Below are 17,893 nucleotides of genomic sequence, written 5' to 3' on the forward strand. Positions count from 1 at the left end.
TGGTATAGTACATTACGTTTATTGCTTTTTCATAGTTACAATTATTTTTGGTATAAGCATTTAGGAATACACTTAATGAGAACCAATTATTATCATTAATTTAGTTTCTGATGTTCTTGTGCTACTGTACTGCAAGCACGTAGAAGTTATGTATTTGCCAGATGCCAGAAACAAAGGTCTCATATAACTATGACAGAAAGAAAAAGAATGATTTGTGTTAAAATTCACTGCCTGGTGAGTTCATTTCCTTTTTTCCCTTTCCCCCATCCAGAGCCGAATTCGTAGAATGTGGAATGACACGGTCCGAAAGCAGTCAGAGTCTTCCTTCATTACTGGAGATATAAACAGTTCAGCGTCACTCAACAGAGGTAATTAGAAATGATTTTTCATATTTATTACTTTTGTGATTACTTTAAGAAGTTCTTAAATGCATTGCCTTTTTTGCAACTTCTGGACCTTGTTCCATGTGATAGGAATATTGCAAGGTTATAAAACCTGGTTGACTGTAGCAGTGTGTTCCATTATTCATAAGCCTCTTTTTTTTTTCCAATCCTGGGTTTTCAGAAAATCTTTTCTGAAAAGAAGTTAGAAAACAAGAACTTTCTTTTTCTAGTCATCTGCCACTGTAATAAACTGGTGAGCTGTCAGGCCTCATTGGAAGCAGTGAAAATGGGCAATTATGTGGCTATATAGTCTGCTAAGCATCATAGAGTTGCACATTGTCCCAGGCATAGAGCAATTTCATGTCTTTGTGGAAGTAAAAGTATACTGTCTAATACATACTTGAGGCATCCCGTATATTTGGTGTAAAAATCACAACGAATTTTAGCATCTACAAACTTATCCAGCATATTTAAAGATCTAGGAGGAAAAAGAATATTTATATAATGATTTTTGTGTGTTTATGTGCTTCTGGTTATCATGTTCCTAGGGCATCATTTCGATTTTTAACCAACTGAGCCACCCAGGCGCCATCATTTCGATTTTTAAAATGAAGTTTCCTTAATCTACTGTTTGGTTCGTGTTTTTTTTTTTTTTTATTCTTCTGTCTCTCTTTCTCCTTCCCTCCCTCTCCTTCCCTCCCTCTTTTTTAGTGTATGTGGGTGGGGGGAGGAGTGGGGAGATTAGAATTAAGTTGATTGCAGGAAAAATGAGTAGATGCTGTATTTGTGTAGAGTTAGGGTACACTACAGACATTGCTGGGGAATATTTAGAATATAGTTTTATCTGGAAAGATGGTGTTTGCATGAGCTTATTCCAATCACACTGTCCTAAGAAAGATATTTTTGATGTATATATTCAGTAGTTATTTTTTATGATCAACATTGTTTTTTTTCCTATCCCCAAACTAGAATTTTAGTTCACTTAAACCTGTTTCTGTCAGCTTTTTGTTATATTAAACGCTACTTAGAAACAAACAATTTAACAATCACAGCTTATGATTCAGAAAAATTCAGATGCTGGTGCTCTTAATTACTTTTACTCAAGTAATTTGCATCTTATTTTCATAAAAGAAATTAGGACAGATAGTATCCAAGCTGAATTTGATATAGAGATCCATGTTACACATAATCTTAATTGACTTTCATATGTTATTTGGGACAGTTGTATAATAACCATAACCTAGTAATGATATTAAATTTTCTGTATCACTTTTGCCTAAGGAGGAACAGTGAATGCAAATATTCCTCCAAATATAAAGAAAATACACTAAAACACCTACCTTCTTATATTTTGTTTCATTATTAGTCTGTTTTTATTTGCTAGATTTTGATTTACATATTATCCTCCAAATATCCTTCTCTTTTTCAAGTTTAGTTTTAATGGTTAGTCTGTGAAAATTTATTTAAATATGAATACTCTAACTTTTGACTTATTTTCCAAATCATAGAGAACGAATTACTTACAAATGCCTCCAAAGTTTAGGAACTTATTTGCTTTCATAGTGACAGATTTTGTTTATTGTCTAATCCCATAAATGGAAAATTTATAGTATGTTCCTAGATAGATAACTACCCTTATGAATAGGATTTATTATTAGGAGTATATTGCATCTAATGAGCACAGCAACTATAGAAAAATTGTTGTTTAAACAAAAGATGAGATCATGTGATTTTAATGATGCACTGTTTATTTGCCTACTGTGAAGATGGTTAAAATATGTAAAATTATTATTTTTTAAAACATGTAAAATTATTATGTTGTCTAGCATTATGATCTAAATTCATGTAAAGATTGTAAGGCATGTGACTTTACTAAAAATTGTTTTAAATGGACACATTTTTGTGACCTTGATTTTAAGGTCACTCACATATAACATTGCTGTGCCTTTTTTAGTTCATTCTCAAGAATTTCATCAACTTGGAATATGTGATATGTGGATGACTGGGTCAATTTGAAATATATTTAAAGAAAATAATAATATTTTATATTGACTGATCATGTGTTTAAATCTGGTTTTAAAGTCTTTGGTTTTAAAAGTATTTCTTAAAGTTACTCTTGAAGAAGGGTATAAAATTTCTTGTGACATACAGTAAGTTACTCTAACATTGACTTTGGAGAGGGGTTTAAATTGAATTTATGATTTGAAGTGTGTCCAGGCAGTGGTCTTTTCCTTCAGGATATGTAATCTTCTTTTCACTCAGTGACTTTAATGGTGGTAGACATCATAGTGATCTTCTTGATTTCCCATATTAATTCCCTATTCCCCCAAGTCAGAAACTCCTCATTTTATTCTCATCTCATTATTTTTTATCTCAGATACATGGAGTACTTTAAAATTTTATTTCTTCATATTATATCTCTGAAGATAGTCTTTAACCTCCTTCTTTAATCTTATTTCCCAGGGTCCTATCTTCCCTGCATTCAGGCGTGTGTATCATATTTAGGTAGGTGAAATCCAAGATTCACCTTTCCAGATAAACACTTCAGTCACCTCAGCAACATACTTATTCACCTCTGTTTAATCAAAAGATTATATTCTCTTTTATAAAAATAAAAATTCTAGGCACTGCATCTTTGCATCTTCATGTATTCTAACTTCCCATTCATTCTCAGTTTCTCACAGCTAGCAATTTTTTGTTCATTTAAACCCCATTTTCCTTTCTTTCTAAGTTAGATCTATTAAATCTCTTATTTTTGTCTTTAGTTCTGGCCTCAAAAACTATAAGAAGTTGTCTAAAAATTAATCCTGTATCTACTTTAGGTTTTCTTTCCTATTCATACCACTGCTCAGTTCATCAAAAGAATAATTATTTTACAGTTCTGTGTGTCTTACCATCTATTCTTCCAAACAAAAATGCATCATTCTCATCTTTGGGATCCATTAAGAATAAAGCATCTACCATATAGTACAGAACTCCTTCTCAATGGTTTTTATTTTTTCAAACCATCTTTAATATTCTGTTCTTGAACCAACTTGTTACAGCCTATGTATCAGATTACCTGTGTAGATTTCCCCATGTGATAAACTTGATTGCTTTTGGGATTTTATTCCTTGGAATTATGCAAAACCTTGGAAGATTTATTGATAATTTTCAATTTGTGTAATCATTCTTATATATTCTCTTTGGTATTTTGTTATTTGGTTACCTCATCTCTTTAAAACATTCCATTACACATTCCATTCCATTTGTCCTTTGAATATCTGTATTTGTGAAGGTGTTTTCCAAATGTTCCCTATACATTGTAAGATATTTTTTCCCCTTCTGAATTATTTGCTACAGTGCTACTCACTCAAGTAAATTAAGAATTCCTTGAGGCCAGTGCCCCAGGACTACGATCATGTTAACTTCTCTGGTGCCACTTTCATACACAGTCAGGAGTTTTTCAAGAGCATTAATGTGATAGTTGATTATAGAAAGTTTTAAGGAGGATTAACTCTGATCCAAACTCATGTTTTTACAAATACCACAGGAGGGTTTATTCATTTGCTCATTTAAATATTTACTATTTGCACATATCTTGAGGTCAATCCTCAATCCCCCCCCCGAGCTTCTCCCAGATTTTTAGAAACCTTACCCAAATTTCTAGTAGTTCTAATTTCCCAGGAGTGGTAGAAACAATTTGTAGCTGAGGTAATCTTTCCCACTCATATTTCCAACTCACAATCTGTGCTGGCCAAACCTCATGCTGAACAATTTAGATTAGCGATGCCTCTAAAACTTGAATTTGATCCCCAAATGAAGCATTTGCTGGGAAATTTCTCTGGTAGTTCAGTTAATGGTTAAACATTTCTATTCATTTATAGATCTATATAGAAATTGAGATATTTTCTGAAATTGGATTTTACTAGGCTTCATCTCATCGTGAATAATATAATTGCATTTCCCATTTTCTTTTTATTTAATTAGCTGAATTGACACCAGAAATTCAACTTAAAATCAGGTTTTGCTTGGTAGCTGCTACCAATACGATGTAAGAATTCTGAAAAATGTTTCACCCCAACCCCCTGCCCAACTGTGGAGTTATTATAAAAATGTGACCCATCTTAGTGGCAGAATTAGCAAAAAGACATTTCTTCTTCTGAAACAATAGCTTGGCTAGCATGGCGAACTTTTATGTCCCCCTATCTCCCATCCTCCATCTCATCAACCTCCCACAGAATATATAATGTGATTTTTATACATGGGGATCTGACCAGTAAAGCTATATTTATTTAAGCCAAATCCAAGTGTTGTGTGACTGAAAACTCTCTCATCTGTTGATGTGCAGCACATATTTATTAAAGTTGATGGATTATCCTTTCAAGGTTCAGATTCGTATTAGTCTACACATGCATTCTCAGTAAATTTATGTAATCAGCACAATTATGACGGCCTATGACAATCTTTTCATAAATTTTAAGGGTAAATCTTGGCTCTCAGTGGCACAACTACCTACTGATGGTGGCCTCACCTGTTAGGAACATTGTTGATTCAAAGGGGAAAGTCATCATCAAACAGACTTTGCAAATTGTTTATTTACTCATAGTAGTTTTGAGAATGGAGTTTAACTCAGTGACTTTTGGTAAACTGCTTATATTCTCAGTGTCTATGCAGTGTGGATATAGAAAGCACCCACTTCACAGGGACCTTGAGAGGACTAAGTGAGTTTATATATGTTAATTCCTTACTACAGTGCCTGCAAAATAATAAGTACTTTTATCATTATTTTATTTAGAAGTTCCCTTACATCTTCTAACAAATGAAAACTGATCCTTGCCAGTGCTCTCAGATAATTAGATATTAAAATTCATCATTCACTACTGAAGGTTTTCTTTCCTTTTTATTTTCTAGTAATAGGTGGGAGGAATAAAGTAGTTACCTGAATGCCAAGTTAAAGAAATAATAATTTACCTAAAATGGTGCTACCCTTGAGGCTAACAAAAAGAGATAAACTAATAAAACTGAATTGTCTCTTCTAAATTAGAAATTAAATGCACATTATATCTGCCTAGTTGTACTTTCCACTTTTGATTTGTAACCGTATTTTAGCATTGAAGAAATAAAAGTAAAATATTTCTTCTCCCTACCTTAGATAATGATATAAGCAAACACTGCCTTCTCTTTCCTCCAAGCCCTATCCTGCCCTTCAGTAGCTCAGAGAATACTAGTTCAATTCATACAACCCTGCTCAATAACCAGTTATGTAGCAGAGCAGGAATGCGACTCATTCCCATTTTAAACTCATGTCTTCTCAGAGCCTGTATTGTCTTTCCCAGGAGGCTGGTCACCAAGGCAGAAGAAACTTCACAATAAATCACCTGTCACCTCATTAATATTCAGGCTACTCAAAATATTTTGCTTTTGTGTTTTTAAAGAAAAACGCAAATGAAAAATTGTAAGTGGTGTTTCGCTGTAATTAATGGCTTCTATAAATTAAAGCTTAAATGGGTGAAACCCTCATACTTTATTAATCTCAGTAAATATTATAATATGGCTTTATATGCATAAAATATGTCATATTTCCCAAAAACCTTGCTGTTCTGAAAGATTATAAAATTGTTTGTAAATATTAATGAGATCCTGCTATAATCTGACATTTATTTGTGAAATTTGCAAAAACAGTTAAATGATATGCCTAAGAGTATTTGCATGGCTAATAAATCAAAGTGGACTTGTATAACAAATTACTTTTTATTATGAACAAGCATTATGATAATATGCTTGAGTGCAAATATTATAAGTGTCATATGGCATGTAAACAATTTTCATTTGAGATTCATCGTTACATTTATATCTAATATTTTTTGACCTTTATATTCTTGATTTGTAAATGAGGCAATAGTACTCTCTGTGTTAATTCCTTTCCTTTTATACATGTCATCAATAAAGACATAATCAGAAAATGTACAATAAAATAAGAGTATCTTCTGTGTTAGGAAAATCAGTTTAATAACACAAAAGCAAAATATGTACAGATTTTAAAAGTGAAATGCTATGCCAAATAGATAATTAAACAATGCTACTAATACCTTGATTCCTAGCTCAAGGAGACCAAATAATTTTCAGAATGAATTCTCCATTACAAAATGAAATATATTAAATATTGATTTCTAGGCAATCAGGGGCAAATGTTCTTGCTATAAATTGCTGGCAGGAATTGAAAAAATAAAACTTTTAAATGCTTGCCCAGTGAATCCTTCTTATGCTTTGCTTTTAACTTTGTCTCTTCGGTATGAATCCTTTAAATCATCCAACCTCTCACAACCAACTACACAATAGTAAAAATGGTTTGTATTTTACTATTATTATTATTATTGTTATAGCTTTTATAGATCCCTTCACAAAGAGAATTCTCTATGTAGATTCATCATTATTACAGTTTATTATCTTACTGCCTTATGTATAGTTAGCCATATCTCTTATCTCCTTATTTTAAATTAAACAAGCTACAGTGAGTTACCTTGATAATTTTTAAATATAGCACTCTAAAACATTCTCAATATTTTTGAAATATTACTGTTGTTTCATAAGTTGCTGAGGATGTAATTTTTCAAAAAAATATCTATTTTTAAGAACTAAATATACATACTCAACTTCTCTTCAGAAATCTCTGGTGTTCTTTCCTCTAATAGAACCCAATGTGGCTCTTTCTAGTTTTTGATTGCTTTGGGATTTCTCCTGTAGTGGGTATAGTTATGATTTTATCTATTGTACACTATTCATTATTCATCCATTATCTTTATATCCATGAAGAAGCTGGGTTTTTTTGTCCAAGTGGAATAGCTAATAAAGGATGAAATCTAGATTCTAAACAAGATCTTTCCTACTCATGAGAACAAAAATGTTTACTCTTATGATGACAGTTTTTCATGAAGCTTGCTAAGACTAGAATAAAGCTATTTTTCTCACTTCACATGGAAATATGATACTCTTAACACCACAAGTATTAACATCTTTATTTCTTAATTTCCTTCACGTACTCTTCATGTCCTTCTACTTCATTTTGTGTTAGGTATACTCCTTTAGTGTGTATTCATCCTATTCATTTAGGGAAAGAAAAGCCTTAAAACACTGTGAATTTCTGGAGAGATGGATTGGCAATGCTTTTCAAAAACTACTTGGTATGGAATATGCTGATTTGCTATAAATTATTGTCCAATTTTAGGACTTAGGTTGCAAGAAGATTTTTATAATCGTTCTTCTTTTCTTTCCTGGAAGGTCTCAAGGTATTTTATTCATAGAATCCTTTATCTTTAATTTCTTATGTTTCTGTAAAAGGATGAACATTTTAGTCAGAGCAAAGATTGTTTTTAAAAATCAGGTAAATATCTCTGCCTATAGTAATTCAGTATAGCACCAGCCAAAGATATAACTTTGCCCAGATATTTGTACTTTTGAATTTGATATTATCATCTGTCAGGACAACATAAAAATGCCTAGAACAAGTAGAAAATCTGTTTGAGTTAACTTCAAATAAATACTGATAATGTTTAAATTAAACTTACTATTTTTATGTGCTAAGTCCAGTTTTAACAAAAAGTATAAAATGTCTTATAATTAAAATTTAAAAACAAAACCTGACTGTACCTCTTATCTGGAAAAATGTTCCCACTGTGTTATAAACATAAAGCTTGTGGTGATATAAATGTAGTATACAACATCCAAAGTTAACTAACAATGTCATTACTTGTTCAAATTGTTTTTTTCTAAGAAATAGATTGTATTAATTTGTATCTGCTACTTTAAAAGTAAATAGAAATTAATTCAATTACATGAAAAATTAAATCATGGAAGAGGAATATATGGTTAGCCAGAGTCCTCAATAGAAAAAATATACTTAAATTGTCATTACCAATAATTTATTAATTTCTGCTTTATTGAATTACATTACATACAGAAGCATCCACTTTATATAGCTCAACCTTATATACTGCCTGCCATTTAAAAGTATACACTGCATCCTGTGATAGGTTCTCCTATGATTTTCATAATAGACTTTCTACATAATTTATTACTATAAGGAATGCAGGTGCTTCAAAAACTAAGACAAGTTACTCATCACATTCAAAGAACGTAATTTACAACCCCAGAAAATCACTGGAGAATTAAGAAAGATTTGAGAGGATACACAGATTGAAGAAAGATAGTTAATCTTGATGTAGAAAAGTAGAAACAATGTAAGTTTCCTGAAACAGCCTCAGTCCCTAAATAGGAGAGAACTGATTATGATTATATAATAAAATAGGCCTTCTCTGAATGTTATCAAGAATCTCTTTATTCACAGATACTTTGTTTTATTTTATTTTCTCAGACATATTTTTTTAAATATCAGTTCCAAATTTAATATTCAGGTTTTAGCCAGGATAGACCTTCTGCATGTAAGCTATATAATTTGCTCAATATAGGAAAATATGCCAATGTAGGGCAGAGTGTTATATAAAAAGTCATATTTTCTTCACATTGGTAAAGCATTTCATATTGTTAGGGAGTTATTATACTTTGCTTACCTTCTTTTTTTCTGAGGTGTATTTTATTAAGTGAAAATGCACAAGCAATGTGTGATTTACAAATACATGTATCTGTGGGATTGACTACATACCATTAACAGATATCACTATGAGATAATCCAATGTAGAGAAAATGATTTAAGTAGTTATAGTGTGAATGACAATGGTAAATATTCTTTTGATAAATGCCTTTGACTTACTAAAAAGAACTGTAATTTACTGCTATTTTGCCTTAAGCAAACTTGGCTCGTTATCTTTAGACTTAGTATTTTTTTGTTTTTAGTACTATGAAATGTATTCAAAAATGTCCAAAGGTATTCAACATGTCCCAAGTTAATAGCACCCAGAAATATATGCCTTTGGACACAAAGGATGAGTTTTAGGGATGAATGTCTGAATAGCATATGTTCATCATTTCAACTGTAGATTAACCTCTGACACTATTGTGCTGCAGAGATTCACCAAGAATTCTGAGTTTTAATTTTGCTGCTGTTGGCTTGAGCAGTCAGAAAACCAAAGATCTCTAAGCAGTTTTGCTTTCAGTTAATTATGTAAAATTATTATATATAATTACAACATATAATGAAATATAGGATATAATATAAAATACATAAAAATATATAATACAAAAAATAAAACTTTAGAGCTTTAAAAAATATATATATATTAGATTTTAGGTTAAAGGAGGAGTTCTTAAAAACAAAACACAGATTATAAATTATAAGAAAAAGGTAAGGTTCTTGCCTCAAAATATGAGCAGTACTTCTAACAGTAAGATATTGGGAGAAGGTATAAACAACATATAACATACAAAATGTTATGCCTACGTTGTATAAAGAATGTCTACAAATCAATATAGATAGGCAAAAGGTAACACAATTCACAAAATAGGGAACCCTTCTGGCTAATAACATGAAGAATTACCCCATCTTTATGATAATCAGGGAAAAGCAAAGTATAACAATAATATGAGGTATCATTTTGTCTCATCAGATTGGCAAAAATGTGAAGCTTATGATACCAAGTGCTAATAAGAATCTGAAAAACTTATACTGCTCATGAAAGTGTGAATTGGTACAAATACTTTTGACAGAATTTTGGCAGTATGTTCTAAATTGAAATGTGGACAATGTGTGGCCCAGTAATTTGACTTCTAAGTATTTATTGTAGAAAAACTCATGTGTCTGAACAAGAAGATGTCTATAAAGCCAATTAGTGCAAAACAAGGTAATTTCTAGGGTTCCCGTATCTAAAACTCTGAGCTTATCTATTAAACCAGAGACAACACCTCTGCATTCAGAATATTTAATTTCATATTGAACTAACAATAACCCAATCTGTACTTTGGAGAAAACATGTCATTGAAGTCCATATTAATAGATTCCCAGTGAATGAATTTGCTATTAAAAGAAGCTGAAGTTATCTCTGAACCATTTGAAAGAAATTTAATAGGGCAGGTTGATTAAAATTTAATAGCAAACTTGTTGGCTATTAAAAGTGCACAGTGTGATAAATTAAGATGTCAGCTCTTGAATTTATGACTTTAGAAAAAAATGATGAAAGGGTTCTTGGCTTTCAATAAAATATTTCTTCTTTGACACTTCATAATTTCATTAATTATTTGAATAAAAACAGTGCAAAATATAAAATTATGGTTTCTATGATTTTAAAGTTATTTGTATATAATTTTTAAGGATAGCATGTAGATTCTTTTAGTTTTGTTCATTATTATAAACAACTTTGTCTTGATTAAAATGGCTGTTCCTGTTTTATAAAGCAGCCCTTTAAAATTGAACTTAATCGCTTCTGCACTCTTTCTGTAGATTGTGTGTGATGTTGATATTGTATTGTTACACAGAAAAAGAAAAAAATAGGAAAACAAAATACTTAAAATAGAAAATACCTATTGAATCAGTTCTCCAGAGTTCTGGAAGTCTCTTTTATTGATTAGCTTTCATTTGTGTTTGTTTATGTAATATAAATTAATACATGAATATAAAAATTAAGTAATTGAACATTACAGAAAAGCACACGAGAGAGAAGTAATGTACTCCTATAAGGCTCCTGATAAAATTTTATTGAAACATATTTTTGGGAGAGGATGCTAAAAAATGTTTGAAAATCACCGATTTAAATGTGTTTGAATAAAACTACCAGAGTCAGGTGTGACCTTGAATAAGTTATAAATGTCTCTGGGCCTGTGTTTCTTTATGTAGTAAATGATGGTAGAGATTAGATAATGTTAGAATCGTATTCACTTCTAAATTCTGAGTTATAACTTTTCTCCATTATGTTATGCTGCAATTCATCAGGTGATTCTTATATTCATAAGATGTATTTGGGGTACTTCTGATTCACTCTTTCCAGTTTTTTTCTTTATAATATAGTTCACTCACTAAGGAAAAAGACTTATCTTTTTTTTTTTCTCTAGACCAGTTTTCTTAGCTCTTTGAAAAGAAAATCAGAGTCACAGGACCCTTAGAAATGCAGTCACGTGTGCATGCACAACTGACCACACATACAATTTTACATTCAGTTTTAAGGGCCTCACAACTCAATAGATACTATCTCCTGGCAGAAGATCCCTTGCTTAACACTGAAGTTAGTATTAAAATTCTATAGAAAATGCCATCTTTAGTGAAACTGTTTTTTACTTGTACAAAACAAAGTCTCATTATGGCCCAGAATCAAGTTCTGAAGACAGAAGCAGAGAGGCATCATCCAGTAGTAACTCTGCTTTATATAGAACTCTGATTTATATGCATTAGTCAATATATGTATTGGAAATGACGTCATAAAAGCAAAATATGTCAAATCAAGGGAGAGAGAACCATGAGGGTATAGAATGGAGGACAAGGTATATTAAAGAACAAAGACCTATCCAGGTAAAAATGTTCTATTGGAATAAAACAGAACATTTACCATCCTAGATATTCATAAATGACAAGAATTTGAAAATTAGTAATGTTGGTATGTGACTCTCAAGAATGGTGTATTCAGTTGGTTCATTAGAACGACAAGGTCTACAACTAGACAACTTTGCCTACCCAATAAGAACAAATAAGAAGGAAAGTATACTTAAAAAAAAAAAAAAAGGTGTGAGGGCCAGAGCAGAGTGACAATTCAAGTTCTTTTACGAGCTTTTTGATCTACTTTTGTTAGCCTGCTGTCAAAAAGAGACGTTGTTTGAATTAGGTTTCTGAATGATATAATATGGATTCAAGTGGGATTCAACGGTCATCTTTTTTCAGATCTGTTTTTTTACTTCACAATTTCAAAGCCTGCCACTCTACGTTTGATTTCCAGGCCTCAATTACACGTATCACACTGAACTGGCCTAGACAGTGCTGTCGTTCAGTGCCTCCCCATGTCAAAACATCTATTTTATTTTCATAAGGCAAGAAATACAACAGTTTTGTGGTAAAACTATGCATTGGGAAAGAGTGTGCTCTTTATTATTCCATTCAAATTGCCCTCATTCAAAAACTTTTGTATCTATCTCTATCTTCAGATAGAAACGAATTAAAAAAGAAAAAGACTCTTCTTAAAAAGTCTGTGATTTTACATTTAATACTTTTCAGTGGCTTTAGGATCTGACTTTCAAATAATTGTCAGAAAAACTTCCCAAAGTTTTTCAGTATGGAATATGAAAAACCTTTTTGCTTTGTGTCCTGCTTTCACCAGAAAAGATCTCGTGGTTGGCTCTCTGTTGACAGTCTTGTTAATGATCCGCATATATTGAAATTCAATTTAATTCCTTTTCCATGGTTTTCTTAAAGAGCTAACCCTTGTTTGTGACGGCAAAGGAGCAGTTTTGACTAGACTATACCCAGGATTTAGTGAGTCAGATAATTAAGGAGTGGTTACTCTTACATAGCCACTTGGAGATTTTTTTTTTACTTTGATCTCTTTTACCCAATTTGAGCTTTTTATTTTAAGTCACAGCAGGCTGTGCCGAGTTATTTTCCCCCTCTTATTGTATTATCTGCAGTTAGTATTCAGGTAGCATTTTGTTTTTCCAAATAATCATATGAGTGTTTATAACACTCTACAAACACTGCTTTAAAGTTTCAGTATTATAGGATCTGGTACAGTGTTAGAAGGAAATGAAGAAATCACATTATGAATTGGACAACTGACACTCTTAAGAAATTTGCTCAAATTAGAAAACTGCTCATAATTGCTAAAATGACTTGCTTTAGTTTGATACATTAAGGATGCCATAGATTTCACCTTTTTTTCATTAATTAATAAATATTTACCAAGCCCCGGGAACTATTCCAGACACTTGGTATAGAGCAGTAATAAAACCCAGTGTCTTCCTTGCTTTCCCGGGGCTTACATTCTAGTGGAATTTGCACATAAACATTCTTTTCCCATATGTAGTGTTGTAAGTATCTTCTCTTCCACCCCACAACATCAGCCTATTCGTGTCTTCAACCTGACTAACCAGTAAGCTTAACTTTCAGCTGAAAAACAGTGACAGATGGTCTGTAAACACTGACCTTCTTGGAAGTCTGCAGCAATTTCACAGCTATTAGAAAGGAAGTTTACAAGTCAGAAGTTAGAAGGAAGAGGAAGAGACAAGATGGACAAAACCTTGGAAAATAATATCAGAATTCAAAGTGACCTGAGTAAATTGGGGAAACAGCAAGAAGCAACCGAATAGGCTTCAGGAAAGACAAGTGAAATGCAGGACAGCTATAGAGAAAGACAAAAGTAACTTTGCACACTAAAGACCCAAGAAGACAGGTTCTAGACAAGTTTTCAGTTCAGAGATCTAGGCATTGACAGAAAGCCGGTGTTTTTGACACGGTAAGGGCCACCTTTCAAAGGTACCACTGAAATGACTAAATGAGAGTGGGGACTGTAGGAACCATGTGATAATGGCTTGTTGCACTTGTTTGGAATGGAAGCAGGAAAAATGACCTCTTGCAAGCTTTGAACGTCCATGAAAGAAGGATTACCTTCTTACACTAGGGGAATCAAATGACAGATAACTGGTTACTCAAACATATCCCTTATTCTTTCAAACTAACAAATCCATAAAACCTGATCCATAACTGATTCACTTTCTATCAGGAAATAGGCCCTGAATACCAATGATAAAGGAAAAAGTGTATTGTGTTGGAAAGGTTAGACTATTTTTATAAGTGTTTGTGTGGTTGTAGGTTTAAAGGCAGGTGGATCTCTAATTATGACTGTAAGTCACTCATTAGGCTATAGATCAGTATCTGATCTGGATTGCACCCAGATTTGAGGAAGCCACCTACCAAAGCCACGTGGCTGGGACTGAATGTTGTTGCATTTAGTCAACACTGTGTCACAGCATGGCATTTCTGTGATTGTTGCTGGCCTTTCCAAGATGAGTGGGAATTGATTAAAAAATTCAGTCTTCCTACGTTAGTAGTTTAATAACGGTGTCTTCAAGTACATTCAAAAACTAGAAAATACTTTAAAGAACTGGAATAGAACTTTATGCTAGGAAAGCTATAGCCAGATGGATTATCTGTCACAATTTTGATAGCTACAGTAGAATTCAACTACAGAACTCCATTTTTGTATGATTAAATTTTTTTGTCCTTATATTTTAATTTTTTATAAACAATGATAAACAGAAAACAAAATATTGAGTCACCTGCTTTTTGCTTATGTTTGATTCTTCCCAACTCACCTATTTCCTTATCCTAAAGCACCTGAAGGGTATACTCTTTTACATTGGTATAGAAAAAAATATAGAGAGACAGGTATGACAAAGGAATATTTTCTTTTGTAATCCATATGAAGCAAGGGGGGGTGAGTAGCATGCAATTTTTATAGCTTAGTTGTTTTTTAATTGGTCCAAATTAAGTCATGTGTAGTAATGAAGGAAGATGTATAGAATACAGATATAAGCCCCAGCCATAAAGGTCTAACCCTTATTTGATGTGTGAAGGAAATGTAATGATTTTGAGCAATTTTCTCCTTTTAAGGTTTTTACCCTGGTTCATTTTAAGTTGTTTACACATTTCATTTTCTGTTGAAATTCTTAGAGTAATTTTGGAAAGTTTTTATTTATTTATTTATTTGTGTTGGAAGACTAACTTTCCTTTTTACTTGAAAGAAGCTACAATAATAAATGTTAGGTATCAGGTACAATTTACAGGTTAATTTGCTTTTTAAAAATGTTGTGCAAACCCAGTCTAGTCTCTAACAATCTTAAATTTGTGTAACATTAATGATATACATGTTTAAGATTTATAATATTCCATTTCTTATCTAAAAGGCACTGTAGCCAACTCCTTGTAGTTTTTCTTGCAAGTATTCTATATATTTAATTTATCAGTGGAAGTTAATAGCCTGATTGACTCATTGTATGATAAATTGAAGATCTGCCATCTCACTGTGTTAAAACCATTTGAATGTATATGTTGTACAATTTCAGCAAATTCTCATTTAATAAGTGAAAAATTCTGTGCTATTCCTGTGCTAGTTCTTCGCAGGATGTATAGAACACAAACACATGGCTTATTTCCTAAAAGAATTGAAACCTTCCATCTCTAGAGATCTGACAAGCTATAATGTCCTGTAACTCTAGAGGTGTTCACTTACCCATTTTTGAGGTTAAAGTGTATGTTACTTGGGGCGCTTGGCTGGTTCAGTCAGTAGAACATGCAACTCTTGATCTCGGAGTCATCAGTCCAAGCCCCCCCATGGGGCATAGAGCTTACTTAAAAAAATAAAAAAACAAGATAAAGTATGTATTATTTGATTGGTAATTTACTGTATCACAAAGAGCTATGATTTCAAAAAAATATTAAAACTACCATGGCCAAGGTTTTTCTTCTCTTTTTTTTTACATTTTTCTACAAATAACATTTTTGTTTCATTCATTCAATATAGATTATTTATTGTTTTGAGGTAAACATAGATCCACTTAGAGTTATATGAAATAATGAAGAGATTGCATACCTTGTGCCCAGTGTTTCTCAGTAATATCTTGTAAAACTATACTACAAAATCACTGCCAAGATATTGACCAATATCTAGCAATCTTGTTCAGATCTCTTCAATATTAATTCTATTTAATTGTATTTGTGTGTGTGTGTGTGTGTGTGTGTGTTTAGTTCAATGCAATTCTATCACAAGAGTATGTTGTTTTATAACACCATAGTCAAGACACAGAGTAGCTCCATAACCACAAGGAAGCCTCATGTTGCCTCTTTATAATCATATGACCATATCCACTTCCCTCCCCCTTGCATCTTTAACTCTGTCAACCACCAATCTCTTCTCCGTTTCTATAATTTTGTCACTTCAAGAATATTATATATATATATATACACATATATATATGGAAATATATATGGAATCATTTAGTACATAACCTTTTGGACTGTCTTTTTTACTCTCTATTATTATCCAGGGATTCATCCAGTTTGTTATGTGTATCAATAATTGTTCCTTTTTATTGCTGAATAGTATTCCACTGTAAGGATGTGCCACAGATTGTTTAACCATTCACCGGTTGAAAGATATCTGAGCTGTTTCCCATTATGGACTATTATAAATAAGGTTGCATGAACATCCATGCCTAGGTGTTTATGTGAACATAAATTTCCATTTCATCTGGGATGAATGTCCAAGAGTACGATTGCTGGGTGGTACAGTAATTGCATGGTTAGTTCTATCAGTAACTGCCAAACTGTTTTCCAGAGTAGCTATACTATTTTACATTCCCTCAGCAAAGTATGAATGATCCAGTTTCTCTTCACCCTTGCCAGCATTTAATGTTGTCACCACTGAAATTTTCAGCATGATATCAGGGTAGTGATATCATACTGTTGTTTTAATCTGGATTTCCCAGTAGCTAATAACAATTCTTTTCATGGGCTTCTTTGCCACCTGTATATCCTCTGCTATGAAATGTCTGTTTATGTCTTTGGTCCATTTTCTAATTGGATTGGGTTTTTTTGTTTGCTTGTTTTCTGTTTTGGGTTTTTTTTTTTTAATTGTTGTTGTTGTTATATTATTGTTGACTTTTAAGAGTGTTTTCTATATTCCAGATACTAGTCTTTTGTTGAATTTGTTTGCAAATATCCTCTCCTGGTCTGTAGATTGTATTTTAATTCTCTAATATGTATATTGAAGTTACTATATACTTGTGTTTAACCTGACTATCCCCATACAATTTGCATTTTCCTTTCCTCAGTCACATTTTCTTTATCATCTAACATAAACATGCATTCTGCATTCATTTGATACATGGCTTAGTTATATTTAATCAAACTGTTCCTCTGATCTTTTGCTTTTTTTGGTTAAGGAGTTTTGGAAGTTGGGAGGTTGCAACTCATGCTGATGATATTATAACTAAGTACATCTACTCACAAAGAGACGAAATAATTTTACTTTGTGACTTTGCTGTGCCAAAGTCGAACAACCAGTTGGAAAATGGAAAATGGAATTATATATGTGCTGGATATTACGGAGTGAATTTTTTAAAAATATTTTTAAAATAATATCCATATGATTATTTTATCAGATTTGTAAATTCATCTAATTAGTATGCTTCCTATGGTGTACTAATAAGAGTGATTATATGTTATTTTATTTCAATTTAAGGAATTCCTTTCACAGAATTTTAAGAAATGTCAAATTCTTCTGTTGTGTCAACAACTGCTCTCCAAATGAGTGTTTTATCGTAATGTTACCTTTTATTCTTTTTTTATTTTCATTGAGAACAACCCAATAGTTTCGGTGAATGAGGGAATGTTTTGTTTATTTTGGCTTTTCTTTCTGTGTTTTAATTTTTTTTTCCAGCTTTTGTTTTGTTTGTATGGAAGACTATATTTTGCTTTTTTAATTTTTTTTTTTTATTTTTAGCAAGCATGGGAGTATATTCTTGCTTATATTTTGGGAAAGAGAACACCCTAAATGTGGCTTAATCAACATTGTAAACCATTTTCTTTCCCAATGACTCTC

The 17,893-nt window shown here is 32.0% G+C and overlaps 1 protein-coding gene across 6 annotated transcripts in view; it reads left to right on the forward strand.

Annotated features, from left to right (window-relative positions):
- ADGRL3 (adhesion G protein-coupled receptor L3) overlaps positions 1–17,893 on the forward strand; it is a 790,703-nt gene that overhangs the window by 757,466 nt on the left and 15,344 nt on the right. For all 6 annotated transcript variants that reach the window (XM_073891741.1, XM_073891740.1, XM_073891744.1 and 3 more), the window contains one exon: positions 272–368. In XM_073891741.1, coding sequence (XP_073747842.1) covers positions 272–368 — 97 coding nt within the window. The remainder of the gene's footprint in view (positions 1–271; positions 369–17,893) is intronic.

This window comes from Callorhinus ursinus, unplaced genomic scaffold, assembly GCF_003265705.2.
Source record: "Callorhinus ursinus isolate GAN/ISIS: 27379988/994484 unplaced genomic scaffold, GSC_fseal_2.0 scaffold4, whole genome shotgun sequence".
Lineage (NCBI taxonomy): Eukaryota > Metazoa > Chordata > Mammalia > Carnivora > Otariidae > Callorhinus > Callorhinus ursinus.